General features: G+C 43.4%; 1 protein-coding gene across 4 annotated transcripts in view; it reads right to left on the reverse strand.

Annotated features, from left to right (window-relative positions):
* The window catches only part of DENND4A (DENN domain containing 4A), a 205,005-nt gene that overhangs the window by 70,804 nt on the left and 117,475 nt on the right, over window positions 1-16,726 (reverse strand). For all 4 annotated transcript variants that reach the window (XM_068275015.1, XM_068275013.1, XM_068275016.1 and 1 more), the window contains exon 5: window positions 2,201-2,370. In XM_068275015.1, the coding sequence (XP_068131116.1) occupies window positions 2,201-2,370 (170 nt within the window). The remainder of the gene's footprint in view (window positions 1-2,200; window positions 2,371-16,726) is intronic.

Here is a 16,726-nt window from a genome sequence, read left to right on the forward strand (position 1 = left end):
TACTGCAGTTTTGAAATAGGGTTTAGAACCTCTTTTGGGTTGTTACAGCTATCTTGTGTCCTTATATTTGAGAATGTTTCTTCATTCCAGACAGGAAGTACATTTTCTTTGAGAGGGACAGAGGTTGTGACAAAACTTGTAAAATTCTGTCCCTCGGACTACCAGTTTTTTCTCTCAAAAGAAAGCAATAAAAAAAAAAAATCCTCAAAGTTTCTGACCTCTTTCCATACTGTCTAAAACGAAAAACCTATAAAAACAATTTTACAGAGAGGTTGTGATTCCTGCTGCTTTTTCAGGATACCTTTCGCAGCAGTAATGCCCAGGAAACAACTGCCTCGTGGGATGGCATTCAAAATTGTTTTTTAAGATTAATTTACTGGTACAGGTTAAAACCCATCTGGGCAAAAAAAAAAAAAAAAAGTGATCAAAGAAATGGGCACCCTCCACTATGTTTATGATATATGTGTAAATATAGAACAGTCCTCATAATTACCTTTTTTTTTTTAATTTGCGCAGCAGGACAATGGTCTGCAAATGAGTGACGTGCCATCATGCGGGGAAAACAAGCAACGATTAAGGATCGTTCATATTTGGTCTATTGCCCTGCATTTTGATGAAATGGGCTGCAATGATTAGGCTAATTCAGATCGGTTTGTTTTACAGGCTTGCTTCATTAAGGTAATGGACAAACCCAGCTGCTAAAATTTTTATGGACAGTGGGGAAGAATCTAACAGAAATGGACATAACATAGACTCTGTCCACTTGTAACTGTATGCTGTGTGAACAGACTGGTTTGCCAACCCAATGTGTGTAGGTAACTAAGCCGAGTGGCCCTGCATGTGCTTACAGAAAACTTTATTAGTACACAAATTGCAGTAGGATAGCAGCCTGATCAACCCTTAAAAAGCATAAAAACAATATATAACTGGAGTGAGTGCTCACGTGACCCCAGACGCCCGCATCACATCTCTAGCACGCAAGTTCCCATGCATGGCGGTGACGTATAGCCCTCAGGACGCCGGTCAGCAGGACAGCTGAAGGCAGAAGCTCGCTGGGTTCCCAGCTTGAGCACTGCAGAAGTTTGGCAACAAGGCACCGTCATTCCATACCGAGGCGAGGTAATGTGCCAGTACCGCCAGGTGCACCCTGAACAGGAATCGTGAGTTATATTATTCAGCCCTGCGAGGAGTGTACATATTGAAGAGAGACTCTGGCAGCACTTTGTGCAATATATATATAGGCTTGATTCACACTTAGCAATACAGCAGGTTTTGGTCTAACTGAACTGGACTAATTGTTAGTGCTCAAAACAGCATGGGCTGTAGGAGGAGTTGATCCGCACAGAGAAGTATCATTAGTACAGTCACCAATAGAGACGTTTGAGCTGGTTGGAAATGTTGAAGTATTCAAGAGCCATTTATTAAGAGCAACAAAGTTTTTTGTATGCCAACAGTGTGCAGCTGCTTTTTTGAGGCCTCTTAGGTGTGTGTCAGTGGTGGGTCCACACACAATCAGACCATATTGGTGGCAGACATGATTAGCATAAGCGGATGCTGGGAGATCGTGTTGTGCCTAATGGTGATTGGTGGAATACATTGTGAAGGAGTGCTCCCTTCTGTTCTATATTGTTGTTTATATGCTTTTTACGGGTTGATCAGGCTGCTATCCCACTGCAATTTGTGTACTAAAAGTTTTCTATAAGCACATGCAGGGCCACCCGGCTTTATTACCTATTGAATATTGCTTTACCAGGTAGGCCCTCCTCACAGAGTGGTGCATATTAGACGGTGAGACTGCTAGAATTTTTTATTCAAAATACTTTACAACCCAATGTGTGTACAGCAGTCTGTGCGTAGGAACACTTGCAGTCTCCAATTTCCATTGGAGGGAATATATGGTTGGATACTACACGTCAAAGACAACTGTTTTCTAAAGTAATGTATACAGTTTTTTTATAAGTCTATTTTGGAAATTCCTGCTTATGGCAATTCCTGCTTATGGCAATTCCTGCTTATGGCAATTCCTGCTTATGGCAATTCCTGCTTATGGCATGCTATTTGCAGTTTCCCTAAAATACATTTGTTTGTCTCAACATAAAAAGAAATGATACTAGAAGAAAAGTGCAACTTCCCAAATTAAAGATAAGAATAAGTCTTTACTGGCAAATGTATTTCAAACACCCCCCCTCATGTCTTGTACCTTTTCAGCGGAGGCTCCAGTTAGCACAAAGGTAGAAAAAACAGGGAGTGGGTAGTTACTATTGGAGGGCCAACATTCGATTGTTGCCCCCATGGGCAAGCAGAAGAGAGGCACAGATTCGGGTAAGGGAAAGGATTCATAGTCCTCTTCAGGGTACCTGCATATTAAACCTATGGAAATAGACATCACTCAATAAAAATCAATGAACTCATTAACATACACATAAATAAGGCAAACAAACGCATACTTCCTTTGTAATGTTAGATAAAAGAGCCTAATAAACCTTTGCACTTGTCAGGCCCGGATTTACCACACAGGAGCCTATAGGCACAGATGTCCTGGCGCCCTCTTTAAACTTACAAACCCCCAAACTACACCACAAGTGTGCTGTTTGTCCCGGCTGTCACTTCTCCCTTAATTCTCTTGCCTGTCATAAGTAGCTACAGGTGCCCCTTAGTATTAGGTAGCCAGAGGTACCCTTAATATTAAGTAGCTAGAGGTGCCCCAAGTATTAGGTAGCTAGAGGATCCTCAGTATTCAGTAGCTAGAGGTGCCCGACTGAAGGGAGATCTTGTCAGTGGAATGCCGAGAGAAGGGTGAGTAACATCTCATTTACACTCTCATCGGGACTCTGCATAGGGAGGGAGGGAGGCACTTGGGAAGGGGAGTGAGCCATCATCAGGCGCCTGTAGGCACATGCCTACAGAGCCTTATGGTAAATCCGGCCCGGCAGTTGTACCAAGCACTTCCAAGGTTGTGCATTCTTGACAAAGTGAGAAACACAAAATATGTTATTGTTATTGCTGTTTGGATCCTATTTTATGACGCTTCCATGCACTTCCTGTCTCAGCATTAGGATTCATAGAAACAGGAAGTGAAACAAGTTTTCCTCATTAAGGACACAATTCGTATAGAGGTCATGGCTCATGTTCTAAAACTTCCTTTGTTATCTCCAAGTAATTATTCTCTAAAACAAAAAACAAAAAAGGCATGTGAATGAACCCATCTTTTCATGAAAAACCAAATAAAAATGTTTGAAACTAAAACTCTGCAGTACTTTGGGCGCTACCATTGGCTCCTATGTTAACAGCAGCAATTAGCTGAGGCTGCTCGCTATACAAACTGACTACAAATAGTGGGCTTCTAGCCACAGTTTGTATTTTATCAGGTCCCTCCGGGCACAAATGCCCACTAATAGCTGCTTACCGTGACTGTTAAACATAGGAAAATATGGCAGCCCCAATAGGTTGGGGGGAGGGGGGGGGAGGAGGGAGTCATTGGGGTTAGACATCTGATGAGAGAGTTGGTTAGGGTTATGTCTTGAAAGAGGCAGTGTTCCAGTGAGAATGGGGTGAGGTTAGGCCAGGCATGAGCAAACTTGACCCTCCAGCTGTTAAGGAACTACAAGTCCCACAATGCATTGCAGGAGTCTGACAGCCACAGTCATGACTCATAAAGGCAAATGCATCGTGGGACTTGTAGTTCCGTAACAGCTGGAGGGCCGAGTTTGCCCATGCCTGGGTTAGGCAATAATATCAGTCACATATTGATACAAATCACTGATATGTTACTTTTGTAATTACATAGTAGAATATAAGCCCTATCCCAAGACCAGATAACAGGCCTGGGGGAGGGGTAGGCTTACTCCTCTCCCCATCCTGCACCTTCCGTGTCCTTACCCCTCCCCCTTCTCTTTACTTTACCTCCTTTGAGGCCCATGTTATCTGCCTCTACCATCCCCTCCCAGCCATTATTGCAGTCCTATACCGCCCCCCCCCCCCCTCCAGTACAATATCGCACTTCCTAGAAAATTTTGCCTCCTGGCTCCCACACATCCTGTCCTCCGACCTCCCAACAATCATCCTCGGAGACTTTAACATTCCAATTAATGAGCCTACCACCTCTGCTGCCACTCAGCTTCTCTCGCTCACCAACTCCCTTGGCCTCACTCAGCATACTAACGCCACAACCCACAGTGCTGGTAATACTTTGGACCTAATTTTCTCCAAAGCCATCGCACTTACCAACCTGGACATTACACCATTCCCCATCTATGACCACCACCTCATCACCTTCACCCTCACTCCATCCAGCACCCCCTGTCTCCCTCCCCAAACTGGATGTTGGCAGAGAGATCTGCGCAACCTTGACCCCAATGTACTAGCCACACCCCTCCACTCTCTCTCCTTCTCCCTCCCCAGCCTAACCTGCCCCAATGAAGCGGCAGCTCAATACAACAGTAACCTCTCCGCAGCTTTAGACCATGCTGCTCCCCTGACCTTTCGTACCAACAGTCGCCCCAACCCCCAACCTTGCCACACTGCCCTCACAAAAAAACTACAAAATGAGACACGAGCTGCAGAACGCAAATGGAGGAAATCCCGCCACAACCATGATTTCCTGGGATACAAGACCAAGTTGCAGACGTACCATTCTGCCCTGCTGATAGCAAACAGATATACTTCACTCACTTGATCGCTACCCAAGCCTCCAACCCACATCGTCTTTTTGCCACCTTCAATGCCCTACTTAACCCCACACCTCCCCCCCCCCCCCAACCTCCACCCTCTTAGCCACTGACCTAACTACTTTATCAACAAAATTACAACCATCTGGAGGGATATTTCTCTCCTCCACTCTATCGCCCCCGCCTCCCCACCACATCCGACTCCTTCCTCTTTCTCCTCCCTTACCTCCTTCAATCCTGTCACGGTGGAGGAAGTCAACCAGCTGCTGGCAACTTCACCTGCCACTTCCTGCCCCCTAGATCCAATCCCATCTGATTCTCTGCGCCCACATTTTTCTGATCTGGCCCCTGTCCTCACCCACCTCTTCAACCTCTCTTTCTCCACCGGCATCTTCCCCTCCATATTCAAACAGGCCACTGTGCTTCCCCTGCTAAAGAAATCTTCACTTGACCCTGCTCTGCCATCCAACTACCGCCCAATCTCTCTCCTCCCTTTTGCCTCAAAAATTCTTGAACGCTTGGCCCACCAAAGCCTGACCAACTTCTTTAACTCCAACTCCCTTCTTGATCCCCTGCAATCTGGTTTTCACACAGCCCATTCTACAGAAACAGCCCTCACCAAAGTGGTAACTGACCTTGCCAAAGCCAAAGGTAAATACTCCATCCTGCTCCTCCTGGACCTCTCCTCGGCATTTGACACTGTCGACCACTCCCTCCTCCTCCACTCCCTGCAGCTAATGGGCATTCAGGACCTAGCCTTAGCCTGGATCTCCTCCTACCTCTCCAACCGCTCCTTCACAACATTTTTCAATGGCTCCTCATCCACTCCTACACCCCTCTCAGTTGGTGTTCCTCAAGGTTCCGTCCTAGGACCACTACTGTTCTCACTCTATACTGCCTCAAATGGCAAAATCATCTCCTCCATGGGTTTCAATTACTACCTGTATGCCGATGACACCCAGATATATCTCCACACCCCAGATCTCTCCTCCTCTACCATGGACAAAGTCTCTGCCTGCCTCACATCCATTTCCTCCTGGATGGCTGCCAGTCCCCTGACACCACTAAACTCCTTATCCACGCCCTTGTCATCTCCCGCCTAGACTACTGCAATTCTCTTTTGTCTGGCCTCCCCTCTAACCGTATTGCCCCACTTCAATTGGTAATGAATGCGGCAGCCAGACTGATACATTCTTCTCACCGCAGCGCCTCTACAACTCCGCTCTGTAAAGCACTACACTGGCTCCCCATCAGCTTTAGGATCAATTTCAAAATCCTGTGCTTGGCCTACAAATCAGTGCACAAAACCTGCCCGACCTACATCTCTGATCTGGTCCACAGGCACATACCAGCCCACCCCCTCCGATCCTCCAATGACCTGCGCCTAGTCGCACCACGCATAACTCAGTCACATACACGATTGCAGGACTTCACCAGGGCTGCCCCTACTCTCTGGAACTTGCTCCCACCAGCCGTCAGACTCGCCCCCACCTTTAATACCTTCAAACAAGCTCTCAAGACTCACCTCTTCACGCTTGCATACCCCCCTACACCAGCACCATAATATGTTCTGTTAAGACACCCTCTCAAAAGATGCACCTATTGTCTCAACTCCACCCTTTAGATTGTAAGCCTCTGGCAGGGCCCTCCTCCCTAATGTATCCAGCTTGATTATGCAATCAAACTCACAACCACCCCACTTGTAGACTTGAACAGCCTATTTTGACCGATGACACTGTATTGTTATCAAATCATTTGCATGATCTTGTTTTGTTGTGAGTTTCCGTATGTTCTACCTGTATGTTAACCCATTTATCTATTGTGCAGCGCTGCGTAATATGGTGGCGCTTTATAAATACAATAAATAATAATAATAATAATAATCATTTCACAGATATTATACTAGTGGTTACTTCTGGCACCCAAACAGTCAGTAGGATAGCGTATTGGTAAGGCTGTTGCCTTTAATGTGGAATTTAAGCCCTGTGAAAAGGGTTTCAATCCCAGCTTAAGCCAGTGCGTAAAACAGTAAGGAGTACTTCGGCAAGGCTCATTAATGAGCCTAGTGGCCCATGGACCGCATGGCTGCAGCTCTGGTGCTTTAAGTCCGCCAGGAGAAAAGTGCAATATAAATGTTCTGTCTCTGGTTTTGTCAAATTACTGCAGCATCTGTGCACAAGTCCTCCCACCTTTCATTTTAGGAATACTCTGCTCCTGTATCCTGATGTGGAGCAATGCGGGTGCCTTAAAGTAAACCAGAGATGATTAAATCTAAAGGTTCAATACTTACCCGGTGCCTCCTCCAGCCCCATAAACACGCAAGTCGCACACCGTCCTCCCGCATTCTGCCGCAATCACTCCCCGTAATTGCTTCAGTCACGCCAGTCTGGGTTTTCTGCGCATGCACGGGGGTCCGCACATACGCAGAAGACCCAGACTGAACCCGACTGAAGCAATTACTGGGGCTGACTGCTGCTGAACAGCAGACTGCAGGACAACGGTGTGGGACTCACACGTGTTTATGGGGCTGGAGGAGGCCCCGGTAAGTATCGAATCTTTAGATTTTAATCATCTCTGGTACACTTTAAGTGCTGTGAAAGTGTTCTGAATCTGGGTAAATTCACTGGTATCTGAAGGCATCTAATGGAGATCAAAGGATCAGGACCGTCAATATATCAAAACAAAGTTGCTCTGATTTACTAAGGCCCCGTTTACACTTAATCGGTTAGTAAGAGTTTTTTTCTTCTTCTCCATAGCAGTGCATTGTGAAAAATATTTCAGTTAAAACGTGTTAAGTGTGAACTGTGCCATAGGAAAACATGGGCATTACTTTGAAAATCAGTTGTGCTTTCAGTTATAACTGAGAGCAACTGATTAAGTGAGAACGGGGCCTAAGGCTGGACACCAGAAGAGAATACAGAGCTCGTCATCCAGTAAACCTGGAACAAAAGTGTCAGAACAGAAGTGCCGGAAACACATGCTAAATTTTAAAGGAGGACCCCAAATATTGGCGTATGTGACCACCCAAAGCCATATAATTCAACAAGCGTAGCATTCAGAGACGTTAAACACTTTTCAATGGCCTCGGTCTGTCGACCGAAGGAAACCAAACGTTTTGCAAACTGGTAGTGCCACAGCATATAAATTAACACTCTGTGGTACTGGCATAAGCCATATCGTGTAAGTGGATGGGGAGCTGTGACAGTCTAGAGACAGTACTGGAGCACTGGTTAGGGTTCCTAAGCGAGTGACTGGCAGGCTGCACACCACTGCATTACACAAAAGAGCAATCAGAATCATATTTATTTCGCCAAGTGCGGCAGTTGCCAAACTCGGAATTGTTTGTGGTACACATCGGCATTGAGCATAGTGCAAGAACAGCATTAAAACATAGTAGCGCAATAAACATGCAATGAAGAACATAGAGTAGGTATGTAGCAGCTGAACCAGCTAAATAGTCAATTAGTCCTAGGTGCGAATAAACATGGAATGGGGAACAGCCACAGAAGAAGTACATACAGGCTATTTAGGCCTGTGTGACAAACCCGCCATTTAGCTTTGCTGTGTGCAGGGCTCGAGTTCAAAAGATGAACTGCTTGGGGGAAAAAGGAATTCCTGTGTCTGGAGGTTTTGGTGGCAATAGCTCTGTAACGGTGGTCTGAGCGCATGCGGTTGAAGAAGCGACTGCCGGGATGGTGGGGGTCTTGCGTGATCCTGTTTGCCCTTGTCCTCAGCCTGGATGCGTGGAGGAGGTCCAGTGATGGCAGGGGTGTACCGTAGATTGTTTCTGCGGCATTGATTACCCTTTTCAGTCTGTACTTGTCATTTTTTGATGGCGCCTCCATACCAGGCGATGATAGAGGAGCACAGGATAGACTTGATGGTGGAAGTGTAGAAGTTTGACATCAGCTCCTGCGGCATACCAAACTTCCTTAGTTGGCTTAGGAAGAACAGCCGTTGCTGTGCCTTCCTTTGGCATTTAGTGGTGTTTTCACTCCATCTCAAGTCATTTGTGATGGTAGTGCCCAAGAACCGAACACTTGATACTCTGGTAACATCTGTGCCTTCGATGAAGACCGGGTTGAGTGGGGGGAGGGCGCTTTCTGAAGTCCACAACCAACTCGACAGTCTTTGCAGCATTTAGGACAAGCATGTTATCCTTACACCAATTGCAGATTCGCTCAATCTCACTGTGGTAGGTGCGTTCATCCCCTCCATTGATGAGGCCAAATATGGTGGTGTCATCCGCAAATTTAATGACCTTAACACAGTCGGCAGTTGAGGTACATCGGTTTGTATACAGGGAAAAAAGTATCGGAGACAGTACACACTCTTGGGGGGCGCCAGTGTTTGTGGTCCTCACTCGGGAAAGGCAGCTGCCAAGTTTGACTTATTGCGTCCGATTCGTGAGGAAGTCCTTGATCCAAGCACAGAGTTTGATCGAGCCAGAGTTGCGCTAAGTTGTTATGCAGGATGTCTGGGCAGATTGTATTAAAAGCAGAGCTGAAGTCTAGGAAGAAGATCCTAGCGTAGGTGTTGGGTCTGTCTAGATGTTCCATGATGAATGCCAGGCTGATGTTGATGGCATCCTCTATGGACCGGTTTGCTCTGTATGCAAATTAAAGTGGATCTAGGAGAGCATCGGTGGAGTCTTTCAGATGACCGAGGGCCAGTTTTTCAAAGATCTTCATGACAGTTGGGGTAAGGGCAACGGGTCTGTAATTGTTGAGGTCCGTGACACCTGTTTTTTTGCGTACTGGTATGATGGTGGACCTTTTGAGGCAGGAAGGTACTTTGCCACTCGTCAGGGATTTCTGAAATATGGCAGACAGTACAGGGGCTAGCTGGCTAGCACATGTGCTCAGGCACATAGATGACACGCCGTCTGGGCCAGAGGCTTTCCTGGCAACTCAGGCAAGTGAGAGCTGCAGGGAGGTGCTATTACTAGGCAATACTACTGTCTCTTTTTACTTATAGCCTTGAGCTGGACTGTAAGTTTGTAGCAATATAACTTTTCATGCCACGTAACCATAGAAACAGAGTACAGATTTTTAAGCAGGATGCCGTATCTCAGTTTGTGCAACTTAATCAGAGCTTACCCAGACATTTTCACATGTCAGAAAGCCAACATTTCCAGCATCTTAGGGTCTCTAGGACTGCTGGACTGAATCATTCACTACACAAGAAAGGAGAGTGTGTGTGCATGTCTGTGGGAATACCACAAACTCACTAGTGAGGATGCTGGGTATGCCCCATTTTTTATTTGAATTGTAATCACATCCTCTTATTACATCTTGCCAGGAATTAGCTGCAACTTATTACATCGTCAGATCCAGAAATACTTACAATGCACTAGCAGATCTGGCGAATGCAGTCTCTTCATTTGTGAAAGTGGAGTTATACTTTAAATGTACTCATGCTTCACTTCCCCACAAGGTATCTTTATCTTTCTGTTACTGTACAGTAAACTGTGCCAGGACCAGTGTGCAGAAATTCATAAGAGTCACTGCACAGCAGCCAGAGGGAGCTCTGTTGGCATTTGCTGCCATCTCCACTCTCTGGTCACTAGAAAGGAACTTTTGTGCTTGGAGAACAAGCTTCTCATTCAGAATAACAAAGAGCTTGCTGTCTTGTACACAAAACTTAAGCATGCTGAACTGTGAATCAATAAGGCTCCCCCGGGTGTACATCAAAAATGGATGCACGTAAATGTGGGCGCTACCTGAAAAGCAGAGAGTAGAATATTGGTAAATTTACTGATATTCTTCTGTGGAAAAACCATAGTAAAAAATTGACAAAAATACATACAGATTTTTTTACGATAAGCTAAATCTACCCCTCTTTTCACACTGAACCCTCCCACTACCAAACTAACCCTCCTCCCCATGGATAATTTTAACCCCCCCCCCCCCCCTTCCCCAGGGCTAACCTTAACTGTCCCAGAGCCACAAATACAAACAAAACAAGAACAAAAATTTTGGAGTGCCACCATAGGCAACCATTGAAATATTGGTAAGAAGGGGGAAATCTGGCCGCTCAATAAATAAAATATGACTACAGCACTAACTATTTGTAGCTCTATTATATATTGCAACCCATATTTTGTATTGCACCCACAATACAGAACGCAGCTACAAACAAGCGATTACGTATTGCACCCGCAATACAAAACAGCTACAAATAGTGGGTGCTTGCAAAGTAGTCATCTCTGACCCCTGCAGCCTGGTTCACACTGGTTCTGTTCTGGTAACAAGATGATGTTTTCCAATACATTGAGCTACTGTGCACATACCTATCTCACGGTTCAGTATTGCATATTAGGGATCTTATGCATTGCAAGTTCTGTGAGCATCCCCTTTTTCCACTTCACACTCCAACTATTGGTGGTTGATAGCCACCTTTGTACTTATCAGTGGTCACTTGCTCTACTTTTCTGTACTGAATTGTAACCTGACTTTTCTTTATACAGGTAGTCCCCGACTTATGAATGCCCAACTTACAAACGACCTGCCGATATGAACGGCATGGAATCTGTGATTCTGTGGGAACAGAAGAACAGAAGTAAAAAAAAAAAAAATCAAACTGGACTTGTAGATTTTGAGAAAAATGATTTTAAAAAAATTCAAAGAAACAATGGCTTTGAAACTTGTATAAGTAGGTACAGAGGTGACACAGAGGGGGACACTGGAGGCACAGCGGGGCACAGAGGAGGTACAGGGGACAGAGATGGCACAGTGTTCTGACTTAAAGTGGATCCGAGGTGAACTTTGACTTATTGCATAATTGTGTTCCTTTCATATAGTTTATAGGGCATTCCTCAAGCCAAATACTTTTTTTGTTTTTGTTTTAATACTCTAATTCCCTATAAACTAAACAAGCCAGGCCCACAGGTTTTCAGAGAGCCTTGGCAGTAGCAAGGGCTCATGGGAGCTCAGTCTGGGCAGGAGGAGGTGGAGGGGTTACTAGCCATTGATTTCAGAGGCAGAGGGGAGGAGGGAGGATTAGGTTTTTTCACAGGATGAGGGCTCAAGATACAAGCAAGCCTGCCTCTGTGTAATGTTTACAAACAACATGGCTGCTGTGATTGTATCACAGGAATAAATATGGTAATCATTTTCTATTAAAGCTGTTTGTAGCTAGATTTGCTGTGTAAACTATCTAAACTTTAGATAAGATATATAGACAAGTTACTTGTTATAGTTAGTTTTTCATCTCAGATCCGCTTTAAGAACAGATTCAGGTGAAGAACGAACCTACAGTCCTGGGCACTATATTACATCATACTGCTTTACTGGTTGGCATGATTTGTTGTTATAAGGTTGGCACCTGCATTGTTTTAGACCAGGTCCCAGCTTGTATAAGGGAAAACCTTTCCCCTCAGAACAGGCTTCAGCATTAGTTGAAAGGATTAATATTAATATTTTCAATTTGTCATTTGTTCCTCCACCCTGGTGGTGTTGAAGGTCATTCCTTTAAGTTTGAATTGTTTTTAAATACTGTACTGAAACCAATTACTGTAAATAAAGATTTTGTAACATTATACATATGAGTGTTGCAGCCTACTTTCAGGGAATACTTTTCTTTGGTGGTTACTAAACATATAAAGCACAGAATACAACACTGTCATTCATTCATCCATCCATTCACCACAGTGCTCAAGAAAGAACTCTAGTAACTCTGCAGGGCTACCAAATGATGTGACCCCAAAGATTACCATAAAAAAAAAAAGCTACAAAAGCTACCACTTAAAAGAAAAATCCAGACAGAAAAACAGGAAGCGTAAATGGTCAAAAGTTAGCCAAGGCCAGGACAGCTGGATTTGAAAGCTGCTGAGGACATAGTCCAGAGAAATGATCAACTACACAAGCAAAATGTTAACTGCTGTAACACAGAGATTTAGAAAATACTGAAACTATGTAAACTAAATCAACCACCTGGAATACACTATACATTTCATAATTACCGTACAGGTAGTCCCCGACTTACGGACGAATACGCCGATACGAACGGCATGGATTCTGTGTTTCCATGGGAACAAGTAGAAAAAAAACGTGCAAATTGGACTTGTCTTTTTTTATAAAATCGATTTTAAAAAATTCAAAGAAAAAATGGCTTTTAAACTTGTATAAGCAGGTACAGAGAGCAGAGGTGACACAAAGGGGGACACTGGAGGCACAGAGCAGGTACAGGGGACAGAGATGGCAGTAGCTTTTTTTTTTTTTTTTTTTTTTTAAACAACTAAAAAGAATTTCTGCTATTTGGACTACGCTTTGAAATTCAATGTTCTGTGTATAAAAAAAAATAAATTCTGTATGTATCTCGATTTGTCTTCAGCACTGCTCAATGTCTTAATATTATCCATTCGGTCTGTATATATTGTAAAACTGTAAAATAAAGAAATTTAAAAAAATGCAATTTCTAGCCGCGGAAGTCTAATAAATCCAACAAACAAAAATAAAATTCATGAATTAAAGGGGCACTATGGCGAAAAATTTTAAAATTTAAAATATGTGCAAACAAATAAGTATGTTTTTTCCAGAGTACAATGAGCCATAAATTACTTTTTTTCCTATGTTGCTGTCACTACATTAGGTAGTAGAAATCTGATAGAAGTGACAGGTTTTGAACTAGTCCATCTCTTCATAGGGGATTTTCAGCAAGGCTTTTATTCTTTATTAAGATATTCCCTAAAAAGGATTGAAAAAATGATGCTGGCCAGCTTCTCTGCTCGCTACACAGTTTTTTTTGGCAATTGGACAGAGCAACTGCCATTCACTAAGTGCTTTTGAAAATAAATAAATCCCTGAGAATCCCCTATGAAGAAATGGACTAGTCCAAAACCTGTCGCTTCTGTCAGATTTCTACTGTCTACTGTAAGTGACAGCAACATAGGAGAAAAGTAATTTATGGCTCATTTTACTCTGGAAAAAAAAACTTACTTCTTATTTGTAGATGTTTGAACAGATTTTAAATTTTACAATTTTTCGCCGTAGTGCCACTTTAACCAGTCTAGATAGTGAATATAAACAGTGCGCAAATGTCATATCCAAACCAGCTTACAAACTGTTCTCCAATATTATATCATTGAGTTTATAGGTGTGCCAAGGTGGCAAAGGAAGTATGAGGTGTGATATAAAAAGAGGTTTATCACCACACCTTTACAAATATACTAAGGGTAGTGTTTTATTGTTACACATTCAAAAATGTATTTCACATCTATAAAAACTTTACACATAGGCTCTTTAAACAGCCATCTACACCAGTGTGACAGCCGGGAGAAGTACTTTACCACAGAGATAGAGATATATATATTATTATATATTATATATATATATATATACATATATATATATATATATATATATATTATCCCTTTGACAATTGTATTTCTCGATCGCTGCCTCCCTGGCTGGTTACCTGCAAGAACAGTCAGGGAGCGAACGCCTTGGAACAAAATAGCACGTAGAATCCCCAAGAGTTCTGTATCTAGGGTAGTTTAAGTTCAACTAGACACAGTTGCCTGCTGTGTACTACCACATCACTTGTGATAAACAATAGCAGTCACTATACAGCACTATTGGCAGACACCTGGTTTGTAAAAGAAGCATGGGACTCTCCTAGGTTTCTTACTGGTGGGTGGAGGGATCCAAAAAAGATAAACCAATTACAACTGTTAAAGGAGAGGAAGTAGTTGGCTTTACCTCTCCTAAAGAGCAAAAATTGTGCCCAGTATGGCATTGACCTGAAGAAGCGGGTGAAACCCGTGAAATGCATCATCATATATTGGGCAATAAAACCTTTGAAAAAGTTTTCCATACAACTGACTTTTTCTTCGGGAGAGGTAAGCCAACTACTTACTCTTCTTTTTAACAGTTTTAATTGTTCTACCTTTTTTTGGGAGTCTCCACCCACCAGTAAATTACTATACACACCTCTGTCCAGAGGTTGTGCTTTTAGTTTTGTTTCCCTTGTTGGGAGCTTGCCTTTGCCCTCTCCCTGTGATCAAGGGGACTTCTATTAATCCCGAAGAGCGACCACAAAGGGTGCAGACCCTACCCTGAGCAGGAGTAGGATCCTCCCATAAGCCTTACACGTGGTTGCAAACTTTAGCAATCCGAAAAGCATGAGTACATCTTATGCTGGGAATACACCATGAGATTTTTTTGGCAGATAGATGATTCGATAGATAATTTCTGACAGATACCATCTGATTTTCGATCGGTTTTCTGATTGATATTTCAAGTGAATGAAAAACGATCGGAAAATCGATTGGACAGTAAATGTGCTGAAAACCCTCATCGTGTATTCTTCGCTTTAGTCCTAGGAATACTAGGTGTTATGTTTGGTTTGCACTTTTGGTTCCAGGTATTGCTCCTTTTGTATCTTTCCGGTACTTTGGATTTGTACTGGGCCCAATCTATCAAGATACAATTTATGTGGCTTTTGACATTGTCAGGATTGTCCTGGGCCAACCTACCGTACATTATATGTGGCTTTCAACATTGTCAGGATCGGTTTGTTTGAGCTTCTGCTGTATTCTACACTATTGTACACAATGTGGAAAGAATTAAAACCTTTGAAAAGGACCCACAACTTCCCAACAACAAGTATGTAAAATGGCAGCCCGCAGTCTGTAAAGCACAGGTCATAGTGCCAAAGAGTTAGCATCACTACCTACAGAGTAAACCTGTCATTGGCATTGTGGATAGCACTCTCGCCTTGTAGAGCAGGGTCTCTGTTTCCAGTCTTGGCACTATTTGCATGGAGTTTATATGTTCCCCATTTGGACCCTCTTTAGGCACTCTGGTTTTCTCCCGCATTCCAAAAATATATAAAAAAGTTGATGAATGGATTACAAATTGGCCTTAGAATATAACATGGACATTTAACTGTGGTAGGAATGAGATAGTGAGTTCTTTTGAGTGACAGCTAGTGACAAGACTGTATACTGTGTAAAGCGCTGAGGAGGATGTTGGCTCCATCTAAGTACTAAATACATACATTTTAAAAAAGCTGTCAGTTTCTTCTGGGCAATAATTAGTTGGAGAGACCAGTGGTGAAATTCTCTTTAGTGACGTAGCCCCATAAAGCCATAACCAAGTTGTCTTTCTTAAAGCTGGTCAATAGTCAGTGGTCCCTCTCCAGAACTTTACAAAGAAAAATCAAATTGATACTAGGAACTAGCGACTATTATGATACTGTCTCCCGTCGCGCGTCAGACATAAAAGGTGCATGAAGAGGCTCCCCAGGTATAATAAAAGTTCCAAAAACAGTTTAAAATGGCAAAGGTGGTTTACCTCAAACAAGTCAACCAACAGAAAAATGGCTAAAGAACATGTTTATTCGAAGCACTAATTGCTGCAGGATTAAGCAAATTTTGTATGCAAACGACCCAGTGGAATTCCACCTTGCCGGGCTTTAGTTGGTTTATTTTCAAGCTGCATAAGGTTGCATATAAAATCTGCATAATCCTGTGTCAGCTCTGAATTATTTTCATCTCACTGACCAGACCGGGTCTGAATGTAGCAACAATTACTGAAAAATTAGAAGTTAGATTATCTGAATGCAGGGAACTGATGACATGCTTCAGAAGAACCTTGCTGCGCTTGATGTCCACCCCACTCTACGCCCGTGGATCAGACACTTTCTCAGAAACAGATCCCAGGCCATCAAGCTGGGCGCTATCCACTTACAACCAAGGACTACCAATACAGAAGCCCCTCAAGGATGGGTACTGTCAATGCTCCTTTTCTCCCTACACACAAACAACTGCAGATCCACGGCAAACTCTGTCAAAGTAATCAAGTTTGCTGATAACACCCCCATAGTTGGTCTCATCACCAGAAATGATGAGAAGGAGTACCGCCACCAGATTGATAGAATTTGCCACTGGTGTAGGGAGAATGGCCTGGTCAACACAGCAAAAACCATTGAGTTGATTGTTGACTTTAGGAAGCACGTCTCCACCCCACCTCCAATACGCATAGATGGTACAGATGTTAAGAGTGTTCCCTGTGCACACCTCCTGGGCACTACCATCTGCAATGACCCCAATTGGA

Source organism: Hyperolius riggenbachi, chromosome 3, assembly GCF_040937935.1.
Source record: "Hyperolius riggenbachi isolate aHypRig1 chromosome 3, aHypRig1.pri, whole genome shotgun sequence".
In the NCBI taxonomy this organism is placed as follows: domain Eukaryota; kingdom Metazoa; phylum Chordata; class Amphibia; order Anura; family Hyperoliidae; genus Hyperolius; species Hyperolius riggenbachi.